General features: G+C 50.7%; 1 protein-coding gene across 2 annotated transcripts; it reads right to left on the reverse strand.

The window, feature by feature from the left end:
• Positions 1–1,275: 1,275 nt before the first annotated feature.
• Selenbp1 (selenium binding protein 1) lies at positions 1,276–9,021 on the reverse strand. 2 transcript variants are annotated; one of them, XM_003478894.5, is made up of 12 exons: positions 8,880–9,021; positions 6,025–6,078; positions 5,771–5,883; positions 5,348–5,533; positions 4,366–4,486; positions 3,489–3,671; positions 3,103–3,281; positions 2,720–2,798; positions 2,519–2,640; positions 2,163–2,255; positions 1,885–2,003; positions 1,276–1,669 (listed from the first exon to the last, which is right to left on the reverse strand). In XM_003478894.5, exons 1-12 carry the CDS (start codon positions 8,881–8,883, stop codon positions 1,507–1,509), a joined length of 1,416 nt encoding a protein of 471 aa, XP_003478942.2. In that variant the 5' UTR covers positions 8,884–9,021; the 3' UTR covers positions 1,276–1,506. The 2 variants fall into 2 exon arrangements, with proteins under 2 accessions (XP_003478942.2, XP_063109382.1); XM_063253312.1 differs by having other exon boundaries at positions 1,885–2,039.
• Between the last annotated feature and the right edge of the window lie 2,645 nt (positions 9,022–11,666).

Raw genomic sequence — 11,666 nt, forward strand, 5'->3', positions numbered from 1 at the left:
TGAGCCTTTCCTCCTTTAACTTTGTGTGTCGGGTATTTGTCTTAACAACAAAAGAAAAGTAACCAAGACGACATGTCACTTTGTGTGTGTGTGTGCATGTATGTGATGCTGGGGACTGAACTATGGGCTGGATAAGCATTCTGTCTCTGAGTTGCACCCCAGGTAACAGGTAAGGCAGAGCAAAGGAACCAAAACTCCAGTCAAGGTGGGTATTTCTGGCAGTATGTTTAAAAGTCTCAAACAGAAAAGAAACATGATGCATTTTGGGGGTGGCTAAGCCTTTGAGAGTTCTTGCATTGTTCCAATGTTTCAAGGGTACTTTTTCAGAAGACCAAAAAAATATAGCTTTATACCTGCATGTTCCTTACTGCTGTCTGAGGTAGAGAATAAAAGGGTCATAATTATCATTTGGCTGCTGTGTTTTAGTGTTCTGGAACTTCCAATAGATTCCTTTTTTATAAGGAATTAAAGACGTAGCACAAGAAAGGAATCATCTCTGATTTGCACAGGGTTGTAAACCTCTGTCTAGGTGAGGAGATGAGTGCCATGACCATGGAGTTAGGTTGTGTCACCTTGGTATTCCTGGCCCTCCTGCATGGCCATATTCTGTCTTTCAGGAAGGAGGTGACACACTAGCCTCTCAGCAATAGACTGTTCCCCTAGAAGTGTCACCATAGTGGAAATCAGTCACACGGTCTTAAGATCTCCTGTGTATGAAAGTGTACTTTGCAGTCTCTAAGGGCTGGTGACTGATATTTTTGACTATTTAAAAGCAAGCATGATTTTTTTAAAAAAGTGTAGAAACACTAATACCTCCCTCCTACCTGGTCACCTTGTGGCAGTCACTTTCAAAAGTTTTAGGTTCTGTTTGACCATAAAACTGAGATTTTGGCTGAGTACAGCAGCACATGCCTACAATCCCAGCACTTGGTTTAGGGGGAATTGGAGTAGGAGGATCACAAGCTCAAGCCCAGGATGAGTAATTTAACAATTTAGTGAGTCCATGCCTGAAAATAAAATACAGACTGGGAATATAGCTCAGTGCAAAGGTCCTGGGTTCAGTCCTCAGTATGAAGAGACAGAGAGGTGGAGAGGGAGGGAGTGAGAGGGCAGAGAGAGAGAGAGAAAGAGAAAAGAATATGAGACTTTGGTATCATTAGTATCATGTAGAAGTTACTGGCTAGTTATTACTAGTCATGTTAATACCCTGGAATCCTCAGTCTTCTAATCAGGAGAAGGGAGTCACATACCCACCTCCCCCAAGTGATCTGAGAATAGGTTTACTAGTTTATTTCTTGGTGCTTTCAAGAACTTGTATAAAAATCAGCACAGTAAGCTACAAGCAACAGTGGACAAGAAAAGGAAATGCCACTCAGTTTGTTTCATTGTTGTAAGTTGGCTTTAGCAAGACAGACTGCCATGGGCTGAAGCCAGGAGAAAGCAGAGTGAAGCTAGGCCCTGGAAAGGAAGGGCTCAGGGCGTGGAGCTGGTTCTGAGTGGTGGACTTCAGATCCAGATATCAGAGGTGCAGTCACCTCCTGGATAGCGCATCTCGTGGGCTAGGGCTGGGCCAAGGGGCTCCTTCCCAAAGTCCACCAGGAAGTTGGGGTTCAACTTCAGCCCTCCCTTCTCTGTGTCAACATCGACCTGCAGGATCACTGAACCTTCCCTGGTAGAAAAGGGACAGGATGAGGGAAAGATCAGAAGAGGTCACCCACTCCTGAGATTTGTGAATGTGGGGATGGGTTCCTGAGGAAGGAGCAGGGTCTGAGTGGACCATCTGTAGGTTTGGGTGCAGGTGGAGTTTCCCAGGAGTCTTCAGATAGCTATGTAATCCCTCAGGGAGAAGGAGGTGGGAGAGGTGAGCCCAGGGAGTCTGCTTACCTGATGAGATCAGGGTAAAACTGCTTGTCCCAGGCACTGTACAGTGATGTGGTAACATAGAGACGCTTCCCATCAAGGCTAAGCTGGATCATCTGAGGCCCTCCAGCCACCCTTTTTCCCTTGAAGAAAGTGGGTATCAGACCCCAAAGGTAATCCTAGGAGGGGATTATAGGCACCACCCAGATACCAAAAGCATGTTCCTATGCTATGCTCCCTTATCCTTTCACCCCTTGAGCCTGCATCTGAGGGGGCCTGAGAGGACAGGAAGGGGGCATCACCTTGATCACCAGGGGATCTGGCTGGCAGTTCAGCTCCTGGTCCTCCAGCACTTGCACCAGTCCGTCCTTGACAATGCTGCCACCCAGGAAGATCTGGAGGGGAGGAGGAGGAGGTGTAGAGGACAGAAATCTATGGTGAGAGGCATGGATGTTGTGGGAGAGCAGTTTGTCTGCTCAGGGGCCTACACTCCTGGACACATTCCTGTGTCCAGCCATGGCTTCCCCAGGCCTGACCCTACACCATCCTGTAGCCCATGGTTTTGCTCTTCCTGCTCCTCACGGCCACTTTACACCTTCTACCTATCTCCACAGTGCTCTCCTTTTACTCTTTCTCCTTATTTTTCTAGGACACCCACCTGGCCGGTGAGGCGGGGCCTCTGTGGGTCAGAGATGTCATACTGCCGCACGTCCCCATGCAGCCAGTTGCTGAAGTACAGGAAGCGGTCATCCAGGGACAGCAGGATATCAGTGATCAAGCCTAGGGCATACAGGTGCAGAGGCTTGGTTCCCAGGCCAGGAATCAACCTCCCAATTTGCATCCTCCTCTTAGTACTCACCTGGCATTTCAGGTAGCATCCAGCCCTTTACTTTCTTGGGGGGCACCTGGATCACTTTCTCCACTGACCAGCTACCTTCCTACACCAGGGAGCAGAGGGTAAGTTAGGAGGCTGGCAGGTGGAGGCTGTATGAGGGCTGAGAGGGACAGAGTAGACACACACCCTCCATCCCTCTGCTCCGTTTTGGTACTGGGGATTGAACTCAGGGAATTCACAAGGTTGACAAGGTGGAAATTAGCTGAGCATCAAGAGAAAGAAGGCAGGGCACATGGTCTTGTTTTATTCCCATGAACCAGGGAACATCATCCTGGAATCGGGGACAGAGTTGTGGACAAAACAGCTGGGATGCAGGGGTGAGGGTGAGGCTGGAGGGTGCAGGTTACCTTGTTTCTATAGAAATGCTGGATGTTGGAGCTGAGGGCACAGCCCACAAAGCCCTCCGTGGCATCTGGGTCATGCAGGAAGCGGATCTCCAGAGGAATGAGTCCGTCCTTCAAAGGCAGGGTCTGTATGAGCTCATGGCGCTGCCAGTCCCATATGTGTAAGTGGCTCCCATACAGGCCTGAGTAGGGTGGGTGGAGGGTGGCTCAGATTGGGGGTAGGGGCTGGGGTTGCTGGGTGCTGGGTGTATGCTGGGGCCTTGGCTAGGGCAGAAGGGATGCTTGCACAAGCTTGAGCACTCAGCACGTCCTGTACCATAACCCAGAGTATCTAGGGACCACTAGAGGAAGTGAATTTGGGGCAGAAAGCACACATAGGGGATTCTTACCTTCCTTCACATGAGCAGGGTTGAAACCATCTTTGAAGACATTGGGAGCTGCCCATTCAGTGCTGATCATGACATTGTGTCGAGGCTGGTACCAGAAGTCATAGCCCATGGGTGCAGCACCCCCAGGTTGCTCCCAATTCCCCTTCACCTGAAAAGTCTCCCCATCCAGCAGCACAAAACCACCTGAGCAGGAAAGGAAGGAGGGTGTCAGGTGGAGACACTACTGAACCCAGCATTTACATCAGGTAGATGTAAACCCATTGCTTGTCCCCCTACAGGGCTGCCAGCTCCTTAAATTTAATGATTCAAAAGGTCCTTCCTAGGAATGATTGGGGAGAGATAGGCCTCCTACTTACCTTTCTCTCAAACTTAGGGAAAATTTTCTCTTTGCAGTAAGAGATTTTTGGAGATTTAGTAACCCCTGTTTCGCTTGTTCAGTTCCCATGATGAGAGTGGGGTTTCTTCTAAGTCTAAGCTCCACTGTGCTCACAGTTTTTTTTTTTGTTTTGTTTTGTTTTGTTTCTTGAGACAGCCTCATCATGTAGTGCAGGCTGGCCTTGAACTCACTATGTACTTCAAATGGGCCTCAAATTTGCTGCAATCCTTCTGCCTTAGCTTCCCAAGTGCTGGGATTACAAGCAAGCATGCACCACCACACCAAGCTGGCTCTCTACCTTTTAACTAAATTCATTAGTTAAGGCTTATCTTCATAGGAATAATTGAAAGAACTGAAGCTACTTGCTAACGCTTCAAATACTGGCTGCATTCCTCTGGCTCGGCATTCTCCTCTTTTCAAACTTGGACCTGCTTGCTCACAGAGATATTCTGCCCAGGTTCCACAGTTGTAGTTTTGTGAGCAACTAGTGCTAGCAGGTACCTTTGGCATTGCCCTTGGGGTCTCCCAGGGAGCTGATCATCACTTCCCCACTGGCCAGGCAGTGGCTGGTGTGGAGGTTGCCCAAGTTGCACTTGTTATAGACCTCCTGGGGCTCGATGACCTGGAGAGGAGTGAAGAACAAGGTCAGAACTTTACAGTGCTGAGGGTCCCCACTGCCTGCCTCTATACTCCGTATTGTATATGCTGCCCTTGTCCCCTTTGCCTTCCATACATGGTTACAACTCTCTGCAGGAATATGGCAAAGACTCAGTCTGGGAGCTTCTATAAGCAGCAAAGGAAAATGAAAGACACTGCCAACACCCCCCCCCCGAAAGCACCCCCTCTGCCACCTCACACTCTATCCTGAAGGCACAAGGTCTTATAGGGTAGGCCCCATGCCAGTGTCAGCTTTGTATCACCAGCAGCACCACCACAGATGTCTGGTACCAAGATGGTACAGAGACAAGTGTAGGGAGAAAAGATTGTAGGTTGTGCTTCAGTGAAGCCCTTAGTACATAGATGGGTGGGGGAAATTGGTCCTTACACTCTCTGAGAAAGACCGGAAGCCTCTTCCCTCCTCCCCTGGGCCAACGTACTGCATGGTGAAAGCTCAGCATGCCTGGTAACCCTGTTTTTTTTTTTCTTTCCCCAGCACTGAGGATCGAACGCAGGGCCTTTGTATTGAGTTACATCCACGGCCCTTTAAAAAATTACTATTTTTAAAATTTTGAGACAAGCTCTCACGAAGTCACTGAGTTCCCTAGCCTGGACCCAAACTTGTGATCTTCCTGCTTCAGCCTCCCAGAGCGCTGGGACTAGAGGTATGCACATCTGGCTGGTGATCCTTTTCTAAATTCTGACCTCCCTCCCTGCTGCGGAGTTGCATCCTGCACAGGTGGAGGCAGCAGTTTAGGGGCAGCTTCCTGCCTACAGGTTTTTGGGGTACAGTATAGTCTCCCTGCTGGTGAGGCAGAATACGTGCTTTGTGCAGCTTTGGGGCACGGGGCTGAGAGCCCACGTCTACCACGTAGATGCGAGAGGAAATAAGACAGGGCAGCATCAGCTTGGTGCGTGACTTGGTGCTGTCCCCGAAGCAGCTGCTGCAGGTATTCCATCCTGAGTGATGCAGCTCATCCTTCAGGTAGGGCATGGGCAGCCGGTGGATGACCTAGTATGAAAGGAGAAGTTGTGGTGCTTGCCTAGGCCGTGCCTCTGTGCATTTTAGTTTGCTATTGAGACACAACCTAGATTTCAGCCCTTCTTTCATCCTGCGGGACGATCAGTGAATCATTTGCACAGCCATATCCAGGGAAGACAAAAAGAGGATGGAATTAGAGAAAAGAAGCACAGAAGCCAGGGCAGGGAGGAGTCTGAAGGGTATGCCAGTGCCCACGCCTGGCCTCACCTGGCAATACTGTGGAGACTTGGGGTCAACGTCCACAGTGGCCAGATAATCTGGGGCTTCAATGCCTGTGTTTCGGTAAATGCAGGGCAGGTAGATAATCTGCTCCCGCGGTCCTGTTGGGTAGAAAGCAGGCAGTGGGGATGGCGGGGTGGGCAGGAATGGTGAAGGCAGGCCTGGTATGTCAGAGGGCTGAGGTCTCTACCCCCACTAGCCATGGATTTGAGGGGCACAGTTCTTGAACACAGGGCAGTTACCTTTCATGGCCTCCCGAGGAGTAGGGTAGCCAGGGCCACAGTTACACTTCGTAGCTGTGGAAATAAGAAGGCACGTTGGCTGGAGCTCACTGAGGGCAGAGGTCCCTCTCCACCTGTGACATACTCCTGGCTGACACGTGCCTGGCCAGCTTGGACTGTCCCAGGGCCCTGCCCCAGCCCCACTGCTGGGCTATTCTCTGAGGTCCCTCAGAGCACTGTGTACAGGGTTGATGGGAAGACCTGAAGGGGAAAGACCCCCTAGCAGGACCCAGGGTAGAGGGGTTAGGGCAAGTGAAGCAGAGGCTGCGTGTTGTAGTAGTTATGACATCGATTTAACTCTCAGCCTCTGTACCATGGACCAACTGTGGGCACTTGGACTGATTGTGTAACCCCCAGGCCTCCATTTCCACTTGTCTGTAAAAGAGGGAGAATAAGAACACCACCAGGGCTTTTATGAGACATATAGAAGCTCAGTCACTGTGCAGCTTCATGCTGCCTAGTGGGAGCCCAGGAACCCTGGCTGTTCTGGTGAGCAGCAGTCAGGGAGTGGGGATGTTTGTGCAACCTTTCCTGCGACAGTTTAGAACACTTCCTGCTTTCCTCTCCTGGCCCCTCCTCCAGGGTGCTGACCACAGCCTGGATTATATAACCAGTCCAGAGGAGGGGAAGGAGGTGGGAGTCTCAGGCTGCTGCTGGCTGGAGGTCCTTAGGCAGTTTCTAGCCACCATCTGTTATAGGAAGTGGCCTTCCTTGACCCTGAAGTCTTGCAAGAAAAGACAATAACCATTACAAAGGACAGCGACCAGGACCCCAGCCACTGTCCAGCAACAGTTTGGAGCCAGCCGGGAGGAGGAGTTGCAGAACAACCCAGAAGAGACTGCATGCTGGAAGAAATCCTGGAATGGAATTCACAAGACTGGGCACTGTCTCCTGCCTTGTGTGTATATGTGTGCAGGGCAGCAGATGAGAAGACAGGAGTATCCAGAGTCCAGCCTCTGCTGGTCCCTGGGCCCTGATATGTAGGAGCCAAGTCATTTAGGAAGCAGGCAGGCAAGTCCAAAAACCAACCAAGTTTCATGGCATAAGCCTGTAATTTCAGCACTCTTGGGGGTTGGGAAAGAAGAATTTCAAGTTCGAGCCCAGCCTGGGCAATTTAGCAAGACCCTTGCTTAAAAAGGGACCGGGGAAGTACCTCATCCTGAGTTCAAGCTGCAGTACCTTAAAAAAAATATTCTAAAATTCTGAACCCGGCTTTACTTTCCAGATTTGACATCTTCTGTCCCCACTATCTCCCCTTTATTTTCCAAAGAGGAAATAATAACAACAATATCCTACTACATCTTAAGGTAGATTTAGAGGTCAAATAACAGTCATAATTACTACGAATTAAAATAAAAAATACGGACAAATAAGACTTTGCAAAAGTTCTTCAGAAGGCTGGAATAAAGGTTGTATAAATATAAGTAGGGTTGTCAGAGGTGGGAGAGCAGAGGGCAGTGCTTGATCCCCTGAAAGAAGGCTGCAGTTGGAGGGGAAGCATTATAGAAAGGAATTAAAGAGACTTGTTTTACCATACAGCCAAGGTGTGCCAGGGCTTGGCACAGGATACTGGGGGAGGGGAAGGAAGTTGCTGGACACAGAGGAGGAGATTCACAAAATCTGAGACATCAAGATAGATATGAAGCCAGGTATGGTGGCACATGCATATAATGCCAGCACTCTGGGAGGCTGAGGCAGGAAAATCATGAGTTTGAGCTCAGCCTGGGCAACTTAGTGACTTAGAAAGACCCTGTCGCAAAGTTTAAAAATAAAAAAGGGTTCGGGATGCAGCTCAGTGTGAAGGCCCTGAGGTCCTTCCTGGCATAACACCCTCAAAGCAAAACACAACACAAAATATACATGCTTCAAAGAGCCAGAGGGAACAGTAAAAGTAACATAAAGATGTGGCTGTTTCCACAGCATCAGCTCAACCTTGCTCTGTCTACCCGCAACATGTCCTGGAGTCTGGCCTGAAGGCTACTCAGGCAGTGGGGAGCCTTGCTCCTCTTTCTGGGGGTGCCCTCCTGGCTTAAGCATCTCAAGCAAGGCTGCTGAGCATCTTGCATTTGAGACGAACCCAGAGGGAGCTCAAATAGCTCTTCTATGCCAGGGTGGTGATTGGACATTGTGCCAGATATAGTATCAACTCCAGGAAGTAAGTTCAAACCTCCAGACTCTTCAGCCTGACACCCAGGAGCCCACAGAATGAGAAGCATAAGGGCTAGGGGACAAGGGGGCCACTGAAACAGGTCCTTAGCAATAGAGTGTGGAATTGAGGCTGGGGATTTAGCTCAGAGGCATAAGCACCTGCCTTGCAAACGTGCAGTGGTAGTTCAATCCCCAGTACAAAAAAAAAGAGAGAGTGGGGTCCCTGACTTCCCTCCTGAAGTGACTGGCTGTGTGGGCAGCTGGAGAGGGCATGGAAGGCTTCGGTCTGCTCTCTCTTGGAGGAAAACAGGATTGTCTGTTTCAGCAGTGACAGGCAGGGACATCAAGGCTCCCCCTAAGAGTTCTGCCTTGTCAAATTGTCTCAGCTACCAGAAAAACTCCCTACCCAGGCCTCTGATAGGAAGAGCTGGATAAGAACCCAGAGTTACCCTTTCCAGCAGTCCCTCCCCACTCTCAACCTCTGGGAAATGCTAGGTGTGCGTGTGTGTATGTGACGCATGCAGGGAAGGGACCATGAAGAGAATAGTCCTCCCTCGCCTAACTGCCCCCATCCTCCAATTTTAAGTCATTTCCTGGGGAGGGGACCCTCTAAATGAGAGCACATGAGGACTGGACAGTGCACAGCTGTCAGAAGCCCCTGTGCTTACCCATGCTGCTGGCAGGTACACTTTGATCCAGAGGAGTTGGCCAGGAGTGGACAGAGGTGAGGCAAGACGAGGCAAGAAGAAACCGCACTCCTGTCGGGCAGGCTGCACGGGAAAGGGCAAAGGGAGGAAATTTATACAGCCAATCGGGTGCAGGGGCGGGGCAGGGGGAGGGACCAGGCTGCAGCCTGGGGAGAGCTGCAAGGCGGCTGGCCTGGTGGCTGGTGTTTGAGTTGGAGGTGGGGGAGGTGGAGGAATGCCTGAGCATGTACATGTGCGTGTGCGTATGCGTGTGTGTGTGTGTGTGTGTGTACCTGGGCATATACAGACACGTGCGTGTTTAGTGCCTTTAGTAGATGCCTCCTATGTGGTGAGCTGTGTCAGGGTATGTGCATGCTCCCGTGTACTCATATGTTGCCTGTGCCTTTATATTTGTGGCTGTGTGTGTATATCTATCCGTGACGGTGCGTAAATTTTTGCTTGTGTATATGCTTGCATGTTAGTATTTGTGTATGTATGTGTGTCTATGTTTAGATTTGTCTGTGTGTGTGTGTGTGTATGTGTGTGTGTGTGTGTGTCTGCCAGTGTGCATGTGCGGAGAGGTGTATACATGTGAGCATGTGCACACACGTGCTTCTGTACCTACGAAGGCTCATCTATGCATTTGAATATGTGTCTTGCCATTTGGAATACCTGGGCTATGAGCCACAGCCAGACTCAGCTCCCTGATAAGATTGTCCTCTTCTCCCAAAGGCCAGCCTTCCTGTTTGGGACTCCTCACTCATGCCTTTCTGCCACAACTGCCCCCAAGGAGCAGGGCAGAGGGCTGGGGCCAGGGTCTACTTTTCCCAGAATAGTTGAGCCCTTGAGCTTTGAAGTGGGAGAAAGTCAGCAGCCTGTTATTACCCTATATTACCCTTGTAAACCTCAGGAGGTGAAAGTGGAGCACCTCCCCCTCATCTCCTAGCCTGGTGTTCAACAGCCCTCTGAGTCTGGGTGGCAGCTCTACAGCTGCCATTGTTTCTAACTGGTCTGTGGTGAGTCGGGAAACCCTCACTGTCTTTATCTGTCTTGGCGAGGAGTCCTCCAGCTCCAAGTCAGTAACTGCCCTTGCTGCTGAGCCTGCTGATATAACATCCTGAGGACAGGCAGATGACAACCGCTTGCTGAAGAGCTTGAAGCAGGGTTACTTAAGCAGGGTTGAGACCTGATCCCATTAAGTCTGGGCTGCCCCATTAACTCACACTGGCTCAGAAGCCAGGGTTTAAAGAACTGGACAAGGCACAGTTCAAGGGAGCCCCTCAAGCCTGGTCTCCCATAGGAGCCAGGCGCCTCCCTTCTCAGACTTGGCTACTTGCCCAGGGAAACCCCTTTTCTCACTCTTCACAGAGCCTGTTGACTGTGACTATGGGAACCACTTTCATCTCCCTGGACAAAAGCGATGGGGTGTGTTTTTTATTGGGTAGGGAGAAGAGTAAAGTTTGGGTTTGAGGTTGCCAGTAGCGGTACCATGGGGAACAAAAATAAAGAGGCCTCCAAGACGTCAGCCGCATCTCGCTTCTGGCAGAAGCTACGAAGGCCCCGACAGGTCCAGAGAGAAATGTCTCTGTACTACATGACCATGTAAAGGTAGCGAATATAAAGTTCATTTTCAGAAAGAAAGCAGATGAGTGAGCCAGAAAGAGAGAGAGACAGAAGAAGGGAGAAGGGGCATGCACTCTGGAGCTTCCCAACCAGCAGAAGGAGGGGAGGAAATCTGGGCCTTGGTGCACTCTGTGTCCCCTGTCTCCCCCGGATGGGGGCCATATGCCCACAAGGAAAGCCCAGGGTCAGGGTCTTCCCTTATCCTCAGTGTCGCTCATCACTATTGAGGCTGTCTCTTCTGCTATCCTCACCATGGCAGCATAACCAGCCGGGCATCAAGGCAGCCTTGAGTATGTAGCTGCCCCACAGGCAGGCCCCGAGGGCCGCTTCCTTTCTCCCTGGTTTCCTAGCTCCCTCTACTCCTCCCAGCTTCGCACTGACCCTCTGTGCCCCCCACCCAGCTTTTCATCTTCTACTTCTGCCTTCTGCTGTCCTGCTGTTGGCTGAGGTGGCCCACATTCAAGATCTGTGAGAGAGAAACCCCACCCCTGGCCTCTTGTCAAAAGTTCTTAGGCTATTAACTCCACAAGAGCCTCTAGCGTATTTAGTGTGTGCATCTGTTGACTACCCATTTTTTCATGGCCCCTCACCACCTGGCTGGTCTCCGAAGTACTCCTGACCTCTAATGGCTGCTTTCTCACTGACCTGACCAGGGCCAGGCAGCTGGATGGGAATGTCACAATCCCAATCCCAATCCCCTGGAGCCAGGAGGCTGTCCAGGGAGAAGCACCCAGGGCCTCTTCCTTTTTCTGGCTGAGGCAGTACCTGGACTTCCGGTCAGTGGTAGACACGGCCATTCCAGGCACAGCAGCGTCTGCAAAATCCTCCTATTGTGCTTCTCAAGAGCTGCAGCCTTCCTTCCCTATCTATTCTTCCCTTCCCTAGCCAAAAACCAAGCCCAGCCAGTGATTCCCAGATTCACAGCAAGGGGTGGTGAGTGGGGAGCACCCTGAGTTGGCTCCCTTGATCTAACCAATGTGCATGTATGTGTAAGTGTGTGTGTCTGCACACACAAAAGCAGGGCTGGGTGGGGGGGCCTATGTTTATTTTTGTTGTTTGCATTGACAGGAAAGCACAGCCTTGGAGGAGGCCAGTAATTTCCTGACAGCTGGACCTGGGTGGTGGTTGTGTAATGACTGCTCCTGA

This window comes from Cavia porcellus, unplaced genomic scaffold, assembly GCF_034190915.1.
Source record: "Cavia porcellus strain 051 isolate PalLab524CR breed Dunkin Hartley unplaced genomic scaffold, mCavPor4.1 scaffold_1, whole genome shotgun sequence".
Taxonomy (NCBI): domain Eukaryota; kingdom Metazoa; phylum Chordata; class Mammalia; order Rodentia; family Caviidae; genus Cavia; species Cavia porcellus.